At 39.1% G+C, this 22,511-nt stretch overlaps 1 protein-coding gene across 1 annotated transcript in view; it reads left to right on the top strand.

The window, feature by feature from the left end:
* The first annotated feature begins 2,661 nt into the window (after positions 1 to 2,661).
* Positions 2,662 to 22,511, top strand: part of LOC143540747 (disease resistance protein RML1B-like) — a 34,072-nt gene continuing 14,222 nt past the window's right edge. Inside the window, exons 1-4 of the mRNA XM_077033727.1 lie at positions 2,662 to 2,890; positions 2,938 to 3,563; positions 3,684 to 4,021; positions 5,196 to 5,663. Of these exons, the coding sequence (XP_076889842.1) occupies positions 2,662 to 2,890; positions 2,938 to 3,563; positions 3,684 to 4,021; positions 5,196 to 5,663 (1,661 nt within the window). The remainder of the gene's footprint in view (positions 2,891 to 2,937; positions 3,564 to 3,683; positions 4,022 to 5,195; positions 5,664 to 22,511) is intronic.

Raw genomic sequence — 22,511 nt, forward strand, 5'->3', positions numbered from 1 at the left:
ATACATTCACAATCCAACAGGCTTCAGGGTCCTCAATTGAAATTATGTGGTTACATTAATTGCCTGCATTAGCGTTCATTATGAAAATAACTTGAGATTGAGGTGTATGAAACATTGAAGCTTGTTTCTGTCATCAAATATGCATTACAATGGTAATTTCGTTTCACCCCCTAAATATGTTTTACAGTTTATGCTTGATTCTCCCATGAGCTACCTAACATAAGAAATGGGCTTGCAGATTGCCGCAACAATGGATGAATGATGATTGTTTTTTTGTTAAATCATGATGGATATCTTGAATGAATCATGTAAATATAAACCACCAATTTAAATGTGTTTTTGGATGAATTGTGATGTATTAGTCTTATTCTTTTGTTTATCAACGTTAACTATTGTTCATTTTGTGTTTGTTTGTGTTTGGTAAATTGTTTTATTTATATTTGTTTATATTTTTCCAATAACTTTTGTTTTCGAGACTCTACATCAAAGTGCAAATCAATCGATTGAGTTATGACGTCACTCGTTTTCTATAGTGTTTGTTTTGAAAGTAGGGGTCATGTTTTGATGTTTGTGGTGGTGAACACGGTGTTGTATGTGCTGTGAAAGGCAGCGAGTGGGGAAGAGATTGTAAAGACAGCGGCGGAAGAGGCGAACTCCGGAGAGTATGCTAATTAAGTTGGTTGTTAATTATGGAGATGGTGAGGTTTTGAATGAAATGGCCGAGGAGGCAAACGGAGGTTTTAATTATTTGTTGTATTTGGTATGTATAGTATGGGTGATTTTATCATGTATGCAATTGTTTCATCTTTTTACGATTTTGTAATTCACGATTTATATTCAAAACAGATTTCCTAATAAAAATTCTTTTAGACAAAGCACGGTGCAACTTTTAGTGAATTAATCGTCATTAATGCATCTTTAGTGTATTGGGCAACAATAGGTGTATGCAACCTTAGTTTATAAACACGTTTCAATGATATAAAATGAAGAAAAGGTATTTAATAGAACCGCTGCACATAAATACATTCAGTGGCAAAGTTAAGAATATTCACATGTAGGTTTGTTATTTTCAGGTGCTTGTATTTATTACTATTCTGTATTTTTGAGTCGGGTAAGCTCACATAAAATAATTAAATATTATTATCATAACAAAAATGCATCCTTAATATTTAATAGAATGCAAAGTTATTCGAAATAAAAAACAGTTACATAGTGTAATTGTTTTTTACATGTTTTCATGTTTTGTAAATGATTTATAACATTTTTAATCATGACTTTCAAAAAACACTCATTTTAACATGTTAGCTATTAATTTAAGAACCCAATCATGCATAGTTGGCCAAAACATGTTGATCAGCTAAAGCATCGCTTCATCAGAGAAATGGTAGCAAAAGAACTAGTGATCCTTGATCGTCGCAACACAAATGATCAACTTGCAGATGTTCTAACAAAGGTTGTCTCTCTTGCTCTTATCAATGATCAAATACCGACTTTAGGCACAATATTAGTGAGGGCCTTTTTCATATTGCTGTCTTTTGTAGTTGTGTGTACGATCAATCGATTTAAAAATTTTCATTTTAACTACAAAATATTTTCAAACCTTCTAATGCGTGCTTGATCTTTTGTATAAAACAGGTAATCCACTCTTTTAGTTTTTTATTCGTATCATTTTTATTAATCATTTCCCTTTTTTATAATTAGTGATCAACTGATCATAATAAAATATTAAAAAAAGGAATAACGTCGTGAAAAATTTAATTAAAGACATATGTCCTTGATTAATTTGAATAGTACTGGAGACAACCTGCTCAATGATGCGCTAAAATTGATGATGAACCGTGACACTCTATTATAAATAGTGTTCATACTTCAGAATATGAATATATATGGTCGCTTCAAACATGTTAAATTATATCTCCGGGTTTCTTTTCATATATGCTTAAACAAACACTAATTGTTGTTTCCCAGGACTTGGATCCAAGCAATATATTTTTATTGTTTGAATGTGGTTTTGTAAATATAATTAACCGCATGGAATAGAGTGGGACTTTATAATTTGACTTATTTAATTGTATAAAAGCATCCACAATAAAGATTCATAAAACCACAAAAGAACACGCATAGTAATGTGTCACATCATAAAAACATAATTATTTTAAAACACTCAAAACTCACTTAATAAAAAATTCAAAAAAAAAAAAAAAAAACTTTATCACATAAACACCACATTTTAGAACCAAATCTACCACCCAACCCCACCACCTTTAAAAGGGCCCACCTCAATCTCATCTTTTAGTTCTTATTCAATAAATATTTTTAAAGTGAGTCACAAAAATCGTATCCATGATAAATAAAAACCGATGACGTATAAAAAACATCTAAAACAACCCTCAAAACACGTTATTGTGTATGCTCTAAGTGTCCATTAAAACCAACTAAGTTGACTCTTGATCCGAACAAAACACGTTATATTATTTAAATATAATATGAAGTTATTTCAAGTTGACAAAACAGCGTGCCAATATTCTATATTTCGAATCTCATCACTTTAGTTTACCATAGTCATAATCAGATCCTTCAGATCCAAAACCATAATCAGATCCTTGATTTCAAGCTTTTCGATTAATTGCTATTATCCTTACGGATTTACATAAACAAATCATGTCTTCTAGTGAAGAACTTAAGCACTTGCATATTTCTTTCCAACACATATCATCTGCAACTAACGAATTTGCCAAAAAGAACATCCTTGGATCGGGTGCATTCGGGAAGGTATATAAAGGCAAATCTGAAAAATATGGCACCATCACTGTAAAGCGGTGGGATCGTGAAGGTGGGGAGGCGCTCAAGCAGATAATGAATTTCAAACAGAGATTGATTTTCATTCAATGTATAAACATGAAAATATTGTCTCTCTACTTGGATTTTGCGATGAAGATGGCGAGAAGATACTTGTTTACAAGTATGATAGCAATAGGAGTCTCGCCAATTGTTTGTGGAGCGCATATTTAACCTGGACCCAACGTCTACAGATTTGTTTAGGCGCTGCCCGTGGGTTAAAATACCTTCACCATGATGTTACGCCTGAGCATAGAATGATCCGTAGGAATGTGATGAGCGCAAACATCCTTTTGGATGAAAAATGGAATGCAAAAATTTCCGATTTTGGGTTGTCCAAAAACGGTACTGCTAATGAGCAGGCTAGCTTTGTTATCTCAAAGGCCAGTGGCACATTAGGATATACTGATCCAGAATACTTTTCTACCGGTTATCTAACACAAAAATCAGATGTTTTTTCTTTTGGGGTTATATTGTTTGAAGTGTTGTCCGGAAGATCAGCAATTTGGACGGTTGACGGCCAATTTTTTTCTGTTTGGGTCAAAGAACACTACATAAAGAAAAGATTAGATGAGATAATTCATTACCGTTTACATGCACAAATAAACCCAGCCTCCTTACTTAAGTTTTCAGCCGTCGCCTATCGATGTTTGAAAACTGCGAGAGAATGCCCAACAATGGCGGAGGTCGTGGAACAACTACAAAAAACTCATGATATTCAGTTAGTAAGTTGTTGCAATCACATAAGGTTTATTCATTTATTTCTTTATTTTTTATAATCTTTTTACACCGTTATTTTGCTTTTGTATGATTTTTAGATATCTTTGTTTGGTTGTTTATCATAGGCACCAAGTGGAGAATCATCTGATTTATACAATGTTTTTACAGCTGCCAATTACTATCAAAGTATACATTTTTCTAGTCTATCTACAGCTGCGAATGATGGACCATCAATATGTAATGACTATGGCCCTATTACGAGTACTTTTAGTCGATCTAAATCTGCCGATGATGGACCATCATCTAATGATGATTATGATGATGATGATGATGATGGCATTGTTGTACATTCTTCTAGTCAATTTACAGCTGCAGACGAGTACAGTGTATATACAGATGCGGATGATGATGACTATGACACTTTTGAACTTGATTATTTTTCTTACCAGTCCTATTTGAGTTGGTACACTTGTTTGTTTATTGTCGATGATGTATACAAATGGACTGGATGATGATAACTATGGTGCTTTTCGATTTCCTTATACAGGGCATCCCACCATCCTAAGCATCCTAAGGGGGCAAACCTGCTAAACATGACACAATTGCGATGATCGCCAAACCATTTGACAATGAATTTGGTTTCATACGGGTTTGTCATCAAGGTGAGTAGAGTGGTACGTACGAGGTTGTACGTGTGGACACCAAACTATTTGACGACCAGTTTGTTTCTTTGCCAACACTCCAAGATTACAAGCGTGTTTTATTAGAAAATTAAACTGATCACCAAACTCATCAACGGATTGGTGATTACTCATTGCATTGTCACATCTAGATTCTAATTTGTTTTACCTACTAATTAATGTGACAATGACTAATTGCCAAACCATTTGGTGATTTGTTTTAATTTTTTTCAAATCTGCATATTGACGAGATCTTGGTGAGTTAGCGAAGAAAACAAGATGATCGTCAAATGATTTGGCTATCAGTGCAACCTCACTATGACGGCTAACTGACCATTCTGCTCAAGTTCATGGTACACCTACATGAAACCAAACTGATCATCAAATGATTTGAGGATCACCTATTTGTATCAAGTTTACAAGGTTGTGCCCACCATGATTCCTTGTCTGAAACAGATTATTACATTTTCCTCCTCATACTTACAGCTTACTACATACCAAAGAACACCATAAAAAAAGTTTAAATTGCTTTTAGAAAATAACTTTAAAACTAGATATATATTATATATTTGATTTTGATGAATATATAGTGATCATAAACCTGTTCAAAAACTAAAAAGAAAAATAATCATCAGGTGAACCATAATAAAGCTGGATCTTCTGGTAGGAAACTTCCAACTATTCATCAAAATTCAAAACTCCATCAAGAAGAAGCACTTGCTCCCTTTATATCATATCATAAAAAATAAGTATAGGTCAGGTGATCAGTTTGACCAATAAGTTATTCTGTATGCATAATAACTTGTTGTTATTATTATTATTATTATTATTCTGCTTTTTTATTTATTTAAGCTAATCTTCTTGTAAACAAATCGCGGTAATTTTAAAAAGTAATACAGGCAGTTTTAACCTCTGTTACTTAAATTGTTTGTACACTAATTTAAGACTTTCCAACAGGTTATCATCGACATCGTCATTTGAGACTTTTCCTTCCAGTAGGAGATATGATGTGTTTCTCAGTTTTAGAGGACAAGATACCCGCATGACATTTGTAAAACGTCTCTACTCCGCTCTTGCACAACAAAGAGTGTACAAGGACGAGTTAATTCCCCGGGGTGAATCCATTGGTCCATCCCTATTCAAGGCTATCCAAGAATCAAAGATTGCCATCATTATATTTTCCATAAACTATGCCGATTCTGACTGGTGCTTAAATGAACTTGAATATATAATGAAATGTCGGGCTGAGAGAGGGCTAGTTGTTATACCTGTATTCTATCACGTGGATCCCTCAGATGTGCGAAGACAAAAACGGATGTATGCAGCAGCATTTTCCAAACATGAGTTGGAAAACTTTGATAAAGTTGCATCTTGGAGAAAAGCACTAGTTGATGCAGCTAACATTGCAGGATTTGTAGTCACCGGGTAATATTCTTGGTTTTTCCCCCCAAAATTTTATGCATAATATGTTTATATTCTACTTCAAAATAATGCAATGGTAATTAAGTAGAGCCATTCCTTCACATGTTCACATCCACATATGAATGCTACGTAGGATAGAGAATAAGCACATAGAGGTTGATTATTTTAACAAGTAAGAGGTTAACTACTTGGAGACATAAATTACTATTTGTGCTGTATGAGCTATCACAATTATTCAAAATCTACAGGGATGAAGAAAAAGCCATCCAAGAAATTGTTTACACGATTACACATACATATCTTAGCTTAATACCAAGTGATGATGCAATTGCTGAAAGAAGTGCCCATACAAACCTAATCGGAATAGGGAGTCGCATGCAAGATTTGAGATCACTTTTGGAAACTGGACCAGATGGTGTTCGTATGGTTGGGATATGTGGGATTTGGGGTGGTGGTAAGTCTGCTCTCGCATCATCTATATATGACGAAATAAATCATGAATTTGAAGGTTTATGCTTTGTCCAAAATGTTCGTATCGAGTCAGCAATGCATGGTTTGAAAACGTTACAAGAGAAAATTTTGTCAGATGTTTACAAATCAAAAGTAACATTAAGGGACACCAACGAAGGAATATCCATGATGACAAGAATATTATCTCAAAACAGTGTTTTGATTGTCCTTGATGATGTGGTTCATGTTGTCCACCTAAATATGTTAGCTGCATCAGGCAACTGGTTTGGTGATGGAAGTGTAATAATAATCACCTCTAGAAACCAAGATCTGGTGAATGCTCACAATTGTGTAACACATAATGTTAGAATGTTAGATGATGAAGAGGCTATTGAGCTCTTTAGCTGGAATGCATTTGGTTCAAGTAGACCTATAGAAGGTTATGAGACGCTTTCACAAAGTATCGTTTCAAAACTTGGTGGTCATCCAGCAACACTCAAAAATTAGGGCTCTTTTCTACATGGCAAAGACAAACTTGACTGGAAAAGGTAAACCCTGGTGACGATGGAGTAAACAGAAATACATTTTGTTGGCTTCTTACTAGAGGGGTCAAGAGCAAAAGTGTGGTAACAAAGATGCTCACGGCCGGCTTGTTTTTGTTAAAGATGTCGAGTGACTATTGTAACATCTCGTTTTATAAATAAAAATAAAATATGCGAAATTCATATTTCAAATATTGTTAGAGGAGCAAGTAACGGATTAAACAACTAATGAAACATGTGACTTCTTTGCGAGCATTTAACTGTTTAAAACCATAATAATAAATTATAAAAAAGTTTTAGAGGCATAAAATTGAGTTCATTTATTCAGAAAACAAAACAAGGGGGGTTTAGAATAATGACCATTTTTGTAAATATGAAGAGATTGGAGGGCATTAATTATGGAGTTTTGCATTTTGTCTAACAAGCCGTAATATAATCGCAAGTGCAATCATATCGCGATTAGGGTTTCAGTCTCTCTCCCCCATTTCTGTCTCCAAACAAACATAGAGATTTAGGGTTTTAATTTCCAACAGTCCGAATAATTGAGAGCGATCTCCACCTAGTTGAATCATCGTGTCATGTTGTGTGTAGGTATTGCGAATCCTAGTTTGACATTACCAACCTTTACCTGCTTGTCATGTGTGTCAACGTTAAAATTTGCCAGCTCCTTTTCTATGTTGCCAACAGAATTCCGTACTTCAAAAGGGTTCGACTAAACGTATCCCCTTCCCCTAGACTTCCAATTCTTTAACAATTTTATTTAACATAATATTACTCTCCTTGTAGGTTCCTGAAATATTGTATCTAACAACTTGTACGAATCAACCCGCAACACCAATGGGCGGAAATCACTGATGCTACCATGATCTCGGATTAAGAATGGTAAGAAAACCATAAAGAGAGAAAGTAGTAAAGGTAGAGAGAATGTAGGCCGGGAATCTTGTGGTGCATGGGTGAATAGTTTCCGGCCTATTTATACCCATGCACTTAGGTTTATTTCATGGGCCTCATGGCGGACCCAAAGAGGCATTTACATAGTTTATGGCCTACGACCTAATACAATAAGCTAAACGAAATTAACTAAACGATACATAATAAATTAATCTAATATATAAGCCTATTAATGTAAATAAGCTAAACAGGGCCCAACACCCCTCTTAACATTAATTTCATTTTATAGTCTCCTTTTAAATAATTAAATAAAAAACTATAATTTTTTTATTTTTATTTTTTTAGTTTTTCTCTCTTTTTGTATATTGTACTTAATCATAATAATATTATGAGTGTCTACACATTATTATATTTACCAAACCATATGTATGTATGAGAGAGTGACATTAATAGTATTACAATATTGATAGTCATACAAATAAATTAATAATAACTTAATAGTTTTTGGTTTGATAGTTTTATGGACACTGTTACATGAAAAAAAAATGTTAAAAGGACTAATATATATGTTTATAATGTTAAATAAAAATAGTAAGTAATTTGATAAGTTATAAAGGTGGAGTACATTCAGTAGAAATGGTATAAGAGGTATATTTAGCAATACCCTCCAAAATTTGCTTTGATTACCGGGACAGTTTTAAAAGTTCTTTGAGCATTTCCAGCCAATTACTTATTCATATTCATATAATTACACTACTATTTCTATTTTTTATGTTCAATTAAATATTACTTTCTTACACATTTATTATTATTTTTTCACTATCTTCCACTCACAACTACTTTCAAAAATATATTAAAAAAATACGGTGTGAACAATGTAACTTTTCTCTCTCTTTTACCCACAACCACTCATAACTAGGTGCGATCATACTTAGGACCGGATCGGAAAACCTGAGAAATCTACCCTAAAAAACCCGAACCCTGACCCTAAAAAACTATTTTAGTCCTAGAAACTCAAAATTTTCGGTTTCGGGTCAAGTCTTCGGTCCTAAACACTCAAAACCGGACAAAACCCGAGTAAGTCGAGTTGATTAACGTAAGTGTTTGAAGACAGACTTGAAAATAATATGTAATGTGATTTTATTGTCACTACAACAAAAAAGCGGTCTTTTACAACGGGTTTTAAACACAATTAAAACGGTTCAATGACCGCTTTAAAAGTATGTGTTTAAAAGGTTAAGATCGTTTTAAAAAGTGAAGGTGAATCGTTTTAAAAGATCTTTCAGAAAAGGAAAGAAACGCCATATACAACGGTTCAATTACTAGCAAAAACAACATTCCTATGTTATCAAATACAACGGCTTATTTATCACCAAATACATCAGTCTAATATGATCAAATGCATCATTCTTAATAGTAACAAATACAACGATTTTGTGTATTTCAAATAGATACAATGCTTACAATTAACAAACACAACGGTTTATAATTCATTTCTGCAACCATTAGATACCAAAAGAGAAAATTTAATAGGATATTTAAACCAATATATTGAAAGCAACAACAAAAATTTAGCCATATAATTTTTCTACATCAGTAAAACCATCCATAACAAAAACTTTAAACATCATCAACCATCTAATCTTCTACATAGTTCATAGTTCAACAATCTAATCACAAACAAATGCCTTAGGTGAGAGACCATGAGAAGAACTGATGTACGCTTAACAAAAGAAGATACCTGCATCCTTGAATGAGTGTAAAATACAAAAATGACTACACAAAATAAAAGTTTAAAAAAGGACAACATTTTAGCATTAATACTTATAAAAAAGACTTGAAGTTACACTTTAAATACCTCACCTAGTATGGAGTCTATTATATACCTATTCTTGAAAAAATAGAAACAACATGAGCGTAATGAACTAGAGTTCGATCCAACTAAAAAAATAAACCATTAATTCCTCCCTAATCTTTGTGTGTCCTTGGACAGAGTAACTATTCTATTTTTTGTGCATAGTATTCACATAGTTTTTCACGTAATCATTGTGCATCCGCCTATCGTGTAACGTCAATAAACCTGTCCATGTCCTAAAACCATATTGGGGAAGGAGTCGTCGAATGTCCATAGAAGATCACAAGAACTTACTGACGGCAAACACGTAAACATTGTTAGTAAACAGACTTACTTTTAAATAAAATAAGTAACCTGACCTTAAAATAAAGTACCTCGATTTCCAGTCAAAGAATAGCTGAGCTCGCAGAGCTTCTGTGACATTTTGAACAAACTATTAATACTAGAAAAATCCTTGAAAAGCTTCACTCTTTCAACAAAATATTTCTAATGACTTTTGTCTAGAAAATTGCATGTGGTAAAAGCGTCTTCTGTATTTAAAACGGATTTCAAGTGCATGTTGAAGGTTTTTTTACCAAGTCCTTTCCACTTTTCACAATTGTATCTTTCGTGTAATCGTTAGGTATCTTCCAGGATGCCTACATGTTTACAAATAATATTTAAACATAAATAGTAACAAATATATTATTCAAAAATTGGAAAAAGAAAATATAATACCTTAATGCACTCCCAAAGTTAATCGTACTGTTTTTTGAATATGCCCGTAGCTAGTTTGTAGTAAGAAATATGTTTCTTAAACTCTAGACAAGCCCATGACTTAATATGTTTGCCAATCGCTAAACCGTTACTATCGAATTCAATTGTAACTTTGTCTAGATCTTTGATGATCTTCTTACAATTTGCAGGTACTCGTTACGCTTGCTAGACATTTTTACTAAACATAAAGCAAAGAATTAATCTAAAAGTTATAAAACGGTAAACTCTTTACAACAAGTTAATCACCAAATAGAATATATGAAACTACAATCTAGTTCAAAATTAAATAATGAGAAACATCTAAAACCACAAGCTATTCAAAGTCTATAAATCCAAATTACGCCAAATTGAGAAGCATATTAACATATCAACTGTCCTAATTATATAATAACATCCTACTAAAGACAAATTATTTGAGTAACATGGCACAGGCACAACCATACATGAAACCTCACCCAAGTGTCTACTAATGTGTTTTTTTTTTGGTTTCAAAATAAATGAAACCTCACCCAAGTGTCTCCCATTATTGTAATGGTTAATTTTTTCTGATCCTATTAAATCCATTAGTACCAAGTTTTTATTTTGAATATCGATTTCATTAACTATTGATAATAATCAACGTGAAACACAATTAAAGCTTTGGTAAAAGTGATTAATCAATATACAAATAAACGTGTTTGAATACCTGGAGAGAAACAGAGGGAGCGACGATGTGCTTGTGGGAAGTAACTGGTAATGCGAAAACCCTTAAAGAGGTAAAAAGTAATGGCTGAGTTTTTAGGTTTATTAAGTTGAAAACCTATTTTTTGGCGGTGAAAATTTTATTTTTTGGGCTTATACCGCCTTAACTAAAGGATAAAAAAGAAATAGAGTTGTAATTGGGCCAGATAAAACGATTCAAACTTAAATCGTTTTAATTAAGCATACCAAATAAAACTATCCAACTTAAACCGCTTTAAATAATTATGTTAAAATAAAATTAAAATACGTATAATTTTAAAATAACACCAAATAAAGCGTTCCAACTTAAATCTTCTAAATTTTAAAATTTTAAAACCCTTGTATTTGTTCTTCTAAATATTAACCGCTTTAAAAGGTATACACTATTTTTATGATTATGAGCGTTTACAACGGTTCCTTACCTTTTAAGACGATTTATTATAAAACCGTTTTAAATGAGTGATTAGGACCGTAGTTAAAGGTGCTTTATGTAGTAGTGTGTATTAATTTTGAAACTTGTGCTTGGGGCAAACTTTGTTTCCCAATATTTATAAAAAATCACTAAATTTTCTCTTTCCACCATATAATTTACATCACAAACACTTAAAACCTTATCATATAATTTATAAACTTCCTTCACATAAATTTGGGTGATAGGATGAGAATGCTTTAACAAACCAAAAAAAAAAAAACACAGAGACCAGCCCGATAAAAATATGGAGTGACCAATGGCGAGTACACTAGTTGGACCGTCGTGGAATCATCTGTGTGCTAAACAAAGGTCCTATCATGCTTCACCGTTTCAGGATAAATGAAAAAAGAGGAACCACCACCACCATGAAGTACTACACCGATGTGAAGTCACCGGAACTCACTCCATCGTCTTCATCATTTTCTCGGTCTCGGTCCTTTAGCCGTTGACGACCTAACTGACACCGAAAGATACCCAAATGAATATGTATGTCCGGTCGTTGTTTCGTTTTTCACACAATTTCGGTGGTCGGGTCGTTTATTTCATTTGCACAATAGTTATAACAATACAATATAATTTATAAAACTAACTCATATAATTATAGGACATGAAAATGCTCTTACACCACCATAGATTGCATTAATGAGTTTGGCCCAAGTTTTGAGGGTGTGCTTTATATCTCCACCACCATTTCGTTAAAGAGTGTTGCATTTGTTTCTTTTAAACTAACCCCACCCCCCCCCCCCCCCCCCCCCGCGCACGCACACACCCACCCCTTTTGGGCGTCATTGTCTTTTCTCATGAGACCCACCTAATTTTCCTTCTAGAACCACAACCTCCTATTAGAATTTCCAACTAATACATTCGAACGTGCTGATGACTTGATACGAACCTAATCGTTAATCAACTAGTCCAAGATAATAAGAAAGAATCCAAACTAGAAATCATATGTTTTTGGAAGAGACTTAGATTTTTCAAATCATATTTTTCAATCATTCCCATAACTAAACACTTTGTTTAAATAGAAACCAAAAGACATGTAACTGAAATAAAATAACTGCTATCATAAACCTACTACAACGTGAAAGAAATAAAGAAAATAATAACAAATGCAGCATCTTGACCACGTTCTCTTTATGCCTGCAAGGCATGGTTACTTATACAAAGGCAAGTAATGTGTTGGGAGATTTTTAATAACAATTTTTATAAGTGTGATTCTTCCGGCTAAAGATAAAACCTTTGCTTTCCAATTGTAACAACACAACCTCACAGATTTATTTTTGGTTGCCGCCTTTGTTTTCCAATTGGAACAACCCAGTCTCACGGATTATTTTTTGGTTGCCCATGTGAAGACTTCTCAGGAAGTCACCCATCCTAATACTATTTTCACCTAAGCACACTTAACTATGGAGTTATTCTCTCATCCATTACCATTAAGCGTACAAAACACATTATGATGGTGAATGTATCCCTCTCCTTATTATAGAGAAGACTTTGTTCTCCTCCCTAACCGATGTGAAATGCCACAGCAATTGGTTAACCTGCCTGTGAATCTATCAATTACAGGCTTCTAGCTAGCATTTAAGTTCGTCTTTGCCCCAATTTTGAGTCTAACGTACGTGAAGGGAAAACCCCCCGGCTTAATTGGCAGTTCATGAACAAGGAGGCTTACCCCCAAACACTTTGCTTTTGTGAACGCTAACTTTCAACCCAGACAAAATGAAAAAAAAACATCTTAATGCATCGCCTGCATAAAACATGTGGCTAACCGTTGGCCCACCATTTGGTAAAGATATCTTTTTTGTAGATCCCCCAATTGACAGCCTTCTTCATTATGTTAAGAACTTCCATAGCAATGATGAATGTCTGGTTGCTTCTTTCTGTTTATTTGCTCATTTTTTTTGAACGACCAATAAACAGAATTGTCTAGGTACTCCGTACGGGGTGACCCAATGACAAAAGGCCACCGCCAGCTGGCCCAACACAGCCGTACCTCCAAGTTATCTTCAGTTTCGGGGAAAACCCACTCACCCGAAGCCCACTGGTGGTAAAACCCGAACGCCCTAAGGATCGAACTCAAAGATTATCTTCAGTTTCGGGAAAAACCCACCCACTCGAAGTCGAAGTCCACTGGTGGTAAAACCCGAATGCCCTAAGGATCGAACTCAAAGATTATCTTCAGTTTTGGGGAGAACCCACCCACCCGAAGCCCACTGGTGGTAAAACCCGAACGCCCTAAGGATCGAACTCAAAGATCTCAGTCTTTCTTCATTGAGCCACCCATGTCCCCCTCGAAAGTATTGTTAGTGGGATTTGAACTTGGGTCTCCATTAAAAAACCTAAGTTATTTACCACTACACACATTGGAAATGACATGTTTGCTCATTTTATATTAAACAGAATAAAGCATATTTTATATTTATTCTTTTAATTTTCAAAACTAAAAAAATACATTACAGTTTTAAGCTCGACTTTATTATTTATCGTCAACGTTGCCGTTGTTTGGTTTCTTCATTAGTAAGTGGGATCAACTTTCCTCATGCTACCTCTTATAAGTGAAAAGAATTTTAGGCTAACATAATTCTAACAAATGACGTAACTAGTTAGTTATTTATTATGTATGGATGATTACTAACGTAAAGGTATTGATTTTATGAAATTCTGTTAACAAAAGCTATCGACAAATGACTGGGTAAGTCTTGATGAGACCTAAAATAACTGTTTCCTTTTTTGGTGGTTATAAACTGTACTGTTTTCTTTTGAAAGTATTAACAAGTTCTTTTATGAACATAAAAAAGATGGATGTGTAAATATGTGAAAGATGAGTTTAAGGAAAAAAACATGTTTTAGAGTACAACAGTGTTGTTATTCATGGGGCAGGTTAGTTAAGTTGTACATTTGCTAGCTATTTCATTCTTTGTGACTTATGTTTTGGGTTTTAAATTTATTATTTATGTGTCACAGGCTCTTTTGGTCACTTTCATGCAAGCAAATCAGGTGTTGTTTGACGTTCTAAGCCGGTTTTGAGTTCAACTTGAAATTTAAACACTAGTTGACTTTCTTTTAAATTCACTAGCTTTGTTTTACTCATTGACTTTCTTATAGTATGATATTCGTAAAGTTGTTGTTTGACTTTGGATTTGTAAAGCTGGGGGTATATCTCAAGTAACAGGTTGTCTCTTGAAAAATTTATGAACTCCCCGATGTCTTTGGCATATGCTTCCCAGAAAGTAAACCATATACATCTTATTTTATCCTTGTTATAATCTTACACTGTGAAGAAACGTGGATCTACTCACTGGTAGCAGATCTACTTTCCTCGGGTATGATTAAACTGTTTCACCGATGGTTCCTTTGAATCCGTGTTCTTCCACCTACAAAATGAACAGCGCCGTTACTTACCCCTCAGAAAGGGACAGAGGGGTCCTCTTTGGGGTAACCCTCCGGCGTGAGAATCAGTATCTTTGTGGAGAAGATAATAAAGTGTGAGTCAGTGAAATCTCAAGAGTATTGCTGAATCGCTGAATACTCTTGATTATGTGACTGTGTGTTTTCTGTAACTGACTGTGAGTGAATACAATTCAATATGATTGAATGTGATATCACTGCTTGTAACTGTCAATGATTGAGTGTGAATGAATGTGTCATCAAAGTGGAGTTGATGCTGTATTTATAGTGCTAGGGTTTCCACTGGCTGGGCTCAGCCTCGTTGGCCTCCTCCAATCGCACTGCGCCACGTGTCCTCTGGGACACCTGGCGCTTTCTCGTTGGTTGTAATCATGTGGTAGCACATGTGTCATGCTGAGTTGTCGACCTTTCATTTGGCAGCTGTCAACATCAGCATATTCTTACTCCTTAAAAAGATGCCTTCTAGAAGAGTGTCTGACGTGCACAATCAAGGTTGCCCTGATCCTGATTTGGATAAGGACGAGGTTGATTATGTGTACGTGTGATATGCGCCCATCCTGAGAATGCGCGAAGTCTTCTTTTTATTCTCACGCGCAGATATTTCATGCGCAGGTGTGATATGCACGAGCGTGTGATATGCGCCGCGCGCTGGTGCGCCACGCGCATATGTGACGCGCGAGCATATGTGATGTGCAAGAGCATGCGATATGCGCCGCGCGCATATGTGATGCGCGAGCATATGATGCCTGAGCATGTTTTGTATGCGCGATGCGCCTGGGTTTTGGCTTTGTGCCTTCATAATGTCTTTATCTTGTGGGTTGACCCGCCTTGCTTGGTGTTGAGGCGGGTACATACCTCTTCAAGCCCCCCCAGTCTAATGTGTGTCTTATCTTGCGCGAGCGTGGTAAGATAGATATTAGACTCACTGAATTGTCCTTTTATAGGGGGTTTTGTCGTTTTCTTGGTTGTTTCCATCGTCGCGCGAAGTTCTATCCATTTGGTTGAAAACGAAAGGTCCAAACACGTGGTTGGTTGGTGATGACGTGCGCCGTAAACGTGTCAGACGTTTCGTGTGCTCGAGGTGCTACAGTTGCCTTTCACGTCCCCTCACACAGCTGTCTTGAACACGTGTCGCACTCGCATTGGTTAGTACCTGGGAGTGGGGGCGCGTCTCTGTTCCGTGGCAGGTCGGTTACATCTTTTTGTCCCTTCACACAGGTGTTAGGGACACGTGTCGCGCCTTCGTTGGCTTGCCCCTGCGAGTGGGGGCGCGTGAAATCCGATCAGCTGCCACATTTCTCTCTCCTGGGCCTATAAAAGCAGGCCCTTAGGAAATTTTATCTTCATCTTCATTGTTGCTAAAATTCAAATTTCTGCTTTCACATTCTGATTTGAGTGTTTACATCGATTCGAATCCTCGATTATCGGCTATTACAGTTGTATGTCTGATAGTTCATACTCGTCTAGCCCTTCAATCACCTCCGTTGCCTCTCGAAGACGCCGTGTGAAATCTGTGGTGATGTCGACATTGAAGCAAAAGGGGAAGGGGAAGAAGGTTGTTGAGACCACATCGGAGGAAGTAGGGAGGACCAAGGCCACCAAAAGGTGGAATGAAATCCCCTGCAAATTGAAGCAGGCAGATCTCGACAACCTGATCACCTCTCAGGGCTTTCCCACCCTGTTTGGCTGCATGTTGCCTAGGTCCGGGCAAACGGCGGCGGACCCGCCTGCCGGCTATATATCCCTATATAGCCACTTTTTCACCCACTGCAACCTTCGTCTCCCGATGACAAGGTTTGTGGGTGCACTGTTGAAGTTCTATGGGATTCACATATCCCAAGTCCATCCGTTTGGACTCGTGCGCGTGACTCACTTTGAGTTCATGTGCAAATCCCAGCGCGAGGAACCCACTCCTCGGCGCTTTCAATATTTTTATAAGGCCAAGATCCAAGACAATTGGATCTCTTTTATTCCTCGCAGTCAGAAGGTGAAGTGCTCCACTGTTTCATTCAAGAGCCTTCATGACTGGTCTGAGAGGTTTTTTTACATTAAGGCCGGTGTGATCCCCATCCGTATGACCATGCGCTCTATCACTTCTGCGCCTGCGGATGAGGATGTCCTCAAGAACCCAACTGGCGCATGGGTTAAGAAACTGACCGCCGAACCATCCCCCGCGAAGAAAATTTGCGAGGAGGCGCTGGTTGGGGTCGGCATGAGCAGGCTCTGGGCCGACAGCGCGCTTGAGCCCGTTATCCAAGTCGACGGGTTGTGTAAGTTTTTTTTTTTATTATTATTATTATTATTATTTTTTTTTTTTTGCGCGAACATCGTTCTTTTGCTGATATCATTTAACTTGTCTTTGCGCAGTCACCAAGGATTACATCTTTGCCGCTTATGATGAACATGTGGAGGGCGGCTCCGTCGAACTTGGCGTTGGGGAGGTTGGTTTCCCGGATCGCTTTGATGACATGTTCATCCCAGTGGATCTGGATTTTGACTTTGACGGTGACGCGCCTGGTAAGCCTTCGCACTCCTGCTCATTCCTTTAGAATACCCAAGTTTATTAACAGTTCTGTCGCTTGTTTTTGTAGATGCGCTTGAAAACTACGAGCTAGAGCTCGCGGAAGAGGAGGAGGAGGAAGAGGAGGCGCCTCTACTAAAGCGCAAAGCTAAGGGGAAATCTGGCGCAGGGGCCAGTAAGAAACAGAAGAAAGAGGACACCCCTGTCGCTCATCCCCATGCTCAAACGAAGGGACCTAAGGAAACCCAGGTGTTTACCACAAAGGTTTCTTTAGCTTCTCTGCCTGTGAGAGTGGGCAGACCTCCTGTCCACTTGAGGTATGGTGGCGTCGCCTCCTCCTTTCGCGCGGCTGAAGAGAGAAGCAGTGCCGCGCCTGCAACAGGTATACTTTATTTATCTTCATCTGGCTGAATTGTTATTAAACCTTTGCTCCTTTAAATGTTTGCAGAGGCAGCGACGGTAACAGATCAGCCGCAGGCGCCACAAGGTGCCACGGCTGCGCCGGGGACTCCATCGAAGTCCCCTGTTCTACCCTCTGAAAAGGGTAGAATGGATTTTATGGCGATGTTCGATGCGCGAACAGAATTGCGCCAAGGTAAGTTTTGCACATATGTCTTCTGAATTTTTCCCTTTGGAGTCAGTCATAAACAATTTTTCCTTGTTTATTTGTTCATAGGAGTTGTAGCTGGCGCAACAGTTGCTGGTGATACTCCTGGCGGCACTTCCGGCGCCGCTGGTTCTGGTCCTGCTCCTGCTAGTGCTGAGTCTCCCCTTATTGGGATTACCAAGGAGCAGGAAACCGTATTGCGCGCCGAACTGGCGGCGTCGAGACCTCCCTCGCCTCCTCCTGCACGTAGCCCTCCCCGCGAGGCTGGTTTGGAGCCTTCCAGGTCGCAGGAGAAGAGGCCTGTTGAAGAAGACGAGGAGGACGAGGGGGTTCAAGTTGAAGACTCCTTGGGAGACCGCGCCAGCCCTGCGATGCCGCAAGTGTTCGCAGCGCAGACCTCAGGTGGGGCTGGCGCTGACTTTCCTGCTTCATCCCCGCAGGTATGTATTGATTTGTTGGTCCGCTGCGCGTATCTCCATATAAGTATGTTTTATGACTTAGAACTTTTCTTGTGTTTTGCAGGAAGGTGTCCACGTTTACCGCCCGAGATGGAAGATTAATGAAGAGAGTTCCTTTCAATCCATGGGCGTATGCGAGGACTTCTGGGCTCATGCCGTGCCTCCTACTGAAAGGAGGTATCAGGAGGAGCGCACCCGCGCGGACTTGCTGAACGACCTTGTTTTCGCTGGGTCGGCTTTCTTCGCTGCTTCCCAAGAGCTTCGTCGTGATTATGTTAAAGTACGCGACGCTCTTGTGGAAGCCCAGCGAGAGGCTAAGGTGGCCGCCTGGAACCTGTCTGATGCTCGCGCGCGAGCTGAGAAACTCCAGGCGGAGCTCAGTGAAAACAGAGCAAGTGCCAACACCGCATACATCAAGCGCGGGCATGAGCTCCAAGCTGCGCGGGAGAAGCAGCAGTTGGCGGAGGCCGAAGTTGCCAAGTACGCGCGCAGAGTGCGTGTCTTGGAACAGCAGGCCGAGGCGCGTGACCAAGCTATCATCCAGAGTATCACTGAGAAATCATCACTGGAGAGCGAGGTTGCGCGCCTGAAAAGGGATTTGGCGGCCGCGCAGGCCGATAGAGATGAGGCCTTGGCCACGGCGGCGTCTAGCCAGGAAGCACTTGGTGCTGCGCAGGCGGAGAAAGAAAAAATTTTGGCGGCAGCAGCGTCTGATAAGGAGGAACTAAAAAAGGCTAAGGAAACTGTTGAGTTATTAAACTCTCAGGTTCCTGCCCTCGAGACGTCTGTTGCTGGCCTCGCGCAGGATCGCCAATGGCTGGTGTCACAGGGCATGGCTCGCTGCGCTTTGGCGATGAAATATTCCGCCGAGTTTCAAGCCCTTGTGATGGACTGCAATGCCGCCGCGCGTTTGGTGGGCCGAGCTGAAGGGTTTACGGATGGGTATGAGTATGGCATGTTGAGGAAGAACCCATCCGAGTACCCTTACAAGAGCGATGCGGCCTGCGCGGACATGGCCGCGGTGGGGGAAAAGTATATGAATACTCCCATCCCCATCCTTATGCAGGTACCTTGATCTTAATGAGTTTTACTTTACTAACTTTTCTAAGTGTTTTGTACTCATTACTTTTCTAATGATTTACAGATAGCTGCGCTTGCTGACCAGCCCGACCTCGGCGCGCTAAAGAAGTTGCTTGATGATTGCGAGAGGGCTGGTGGCGATGATGGTGGCGCGGGGGATGTTGCCCCTGCCAGCGGCTCTGGCGCGGCGAAAGAATCTGCTCATGACACCGTTGTGATCGAAGACTCCAATGAGGAGGAAGAACTTGACTATGGTCAGTTCGGGGATGAGGAGCAGACCGCGCCAGATGCTGCGGGAGATGATGAGGGTGATGAAGCGGCTGACGTCGACGTGGAGACTTGAGAAGCCCTTCATCAAATTTTGTATATTTATTTTTTATACTTGTAATTTGTAACTCATCATACTTGTAAATTTCGATCCAATGGAATGAAACTTGTTCTCTCCTTTTCATATCTTGCGCATTTCCATTCATCTCTTCATGTTTGGTTGTATGGATATAAGATATGCTTGCACGTTAAAATAAGAACAAGGTTGTATGGAAATTATTCACTTAACCTCTGTTCTATTTTGTTTGTGGTTCTCGCAGTATCTTGCTCATGCTGACATGCGCGCTAACTTTTCGTTATTTTCTTTTTCGCGCGTCGTTGTCGCGCGGTATGGAAGTATGAGTTTAGCCATTACATGTCAGCTTGTGTTACTCAGATATCCACTCTGATTCCGCGCGCGGCCTCGACCTGAGACCTTAACATGATATGGCATGTACTTTGCCTTAGTTGTGTTTAAGGATTTTTATGATCAGGCTGCGCGGGATGTAAGATGGATGTTTGTGAGTGTTTTGAGCTAAGGCTCTTTGTTTTGGGCTAAGGCCCTGACGTTTTTAGAGTTAAGACTCATTAACGTGTTTGAGCTAAGGCTCGTAAGTTTGGGCTAAGGCCCTGACGTTTTAGAGTTAAGACTCGTTAACGCGTTTGAGCTAAGGCTCGCGCATGTATGTTTTACTTCGCTTTATTTTGTTTTGAAGTCAATATAGTGTTGTCATATTGTTCCAATTTAATAAAGGAAGTGTGAAACATGTATGCAAAGGTAATAGAACAAATATTGAAAGATAGCGCGACAAATATTGAAAGATAGCGCGAATCATCATTCATGATGGCTTAAAAGCCTTGATTACAAATTTGAACTTTTACATGAAGCATTTTCTAAGTTGTGCCGCGTTCCACGAGCGCGGTATCTTTTTTCCATTCAAATCTTTTAAAGCGTACGCGCCTTTCCCCAAATCTTCTGAAATTTGATAAGGTCCCTCCCAATTGGGGGACATTTTTCCTGGGGGTATTGCGCGACTAGCTTCATTGTTTCGAAGGACAAAATCATTTTTCTTGAAGTGGCATTCTTTAACGCGCTGATTATAATATTTTTCCAGCTTTTTCTTGTATCTGGCTTCATTAATGATAGCCGCTTCTCTGCGCCCTTCAAGCAAGTTAAGGTCCAATCTTCTTTCGCGCTCGTTATCAGTTTTGCTCATCATGAGTACCCTATGGGATGGGCATCCAATTTCTGCTGGGATCATAGCCTCTGTCCCATAGGTTAGGCTGAACGGGGATTCGCCATTGCTAGTTTTGCTTAATGTCCTGTGCGCCCACAGGACATTAGGTAACTCTTCGACCCAAGAATGGGATTCTCCCTCCAACCTTTTCTTCAGCCCATTTAGCAAACTTTGATTCGCGCGCTCCACTTGACCATTCCCCTGAGGGTGGTAGACGGATGTGAAGATTTGGTTGATGTGCAATTCTCTGAGCCAGCTTGATATCTTCCTGTCAGTGAATTGTTTGCCATTGTCGCTCACAATTTCCATGGGAAGGCCAAAACGGCAAATGATGTGGCTCCAGATAAATTGCTTCATCGCCTCAGCTGTGATTTTTGCTAGTGGCTTGGCCTCAACCCATTTTGTGAAATAGTCTATCGCCACTACCAAAAATTTCACTCGCCCTTGCGCTTGCGGCAGGGGCCCTACAATATCAATGGCCCATTTGTGGAAAGGCCATGTGGAGGTGACTGGAATCAAGTTGTTCTTTGGACGCATGGTGTTTGGTGCGTAGCTCTGACATGCCTTGCATTTTTGGATTTCTTTTAGCGCATCCAAGTACATGCCTGGCCAATAGTAGCCTGAGCTCATCGCCTTGGCAACCACCATGCGCGGGCCAGCGTGAATTCCACAGATTCCTTCATGAATCTCCCTAATCACATAGGTTGCTTCTTCAGCATCCAGGCACTTCATGAGCGGTCCAAGATAAGAGCGCCGATATAATGTACCATCAAGTAATTCATAGTTCTGTGCCTTGTGTCTTATCTTTCTCGCCTGTGCGCGATCGTCCGGTAACTTCCCCTTCATCAGGAATTATGTTATTGGAGTTATCCAGGATGAAGGGGTTGTATGAATTACAAGGACCGATTGCGTTTGCACTGACGGGCTGCTCATTACCTCCACCCTGACATCTTTGCCAAAGTGATCAAAATTAGTTGATGCCATTTTACTCAACGCGTCAGCGGACTTGTTTTCGCTGCGCGAGATGTGTATGATTCTGAAGAAGTCAAACTGCTCAACGAGCTTTTTTGCCTGCTCTAGATACAGAGGCATTGTGTTCTCCTTGGCGTCATATAGGCCGTTGACCTGAGCAGCTACCAAGTAAGAATCAACATGCGCCTCTAGTCTTTTAACCCCAAACTTGCGCGCGATGCGCAGACCAGCCAGCAGGGCTTCATACTCAGCCTCATTGTTGGTACTCTTGAAGTCCAACCTGATAGCATAAGTATATTCACGATTATCAGGGTCCATCAGTTTGAGGCCTGCGCCGGACCCTTCGCTGTTGGAGGCTCCATCAGTGAATAGCCTCCAAACATCTTCTTCATCATTTGCTCGCGGAGGATCTACCTCGCGCTGAGCTTCTTCAATCTTTCCGTCTGGGATTTCCGTGATGAAATCCGCCAAAACTTGACCCTTTATCGCTGGACGGGGCTTATAAGTGATCGTGTGTTCACCTAATTCCAGCGCCCACTTTGTCAGCCTTCCGGAGAGCGCGGGGCGTCGCAAGA

This window comes from Bidens hawaiensis, unplaced genomic scaffold (assembly GCF_021521415.1).
Source record: "Bidens hawaiensis isolate Kalapana, Puna unplaced genomic scaffold, B.hawaiensis_p1.1 tig00012328_1, whole genome shotgun sequence".
NCBI lineage: Eukaryota > Viridiplantae > Streptophyta > Magnoliopsida > Asterales > Asteraceae > Bidens > Bidens hawaiensis.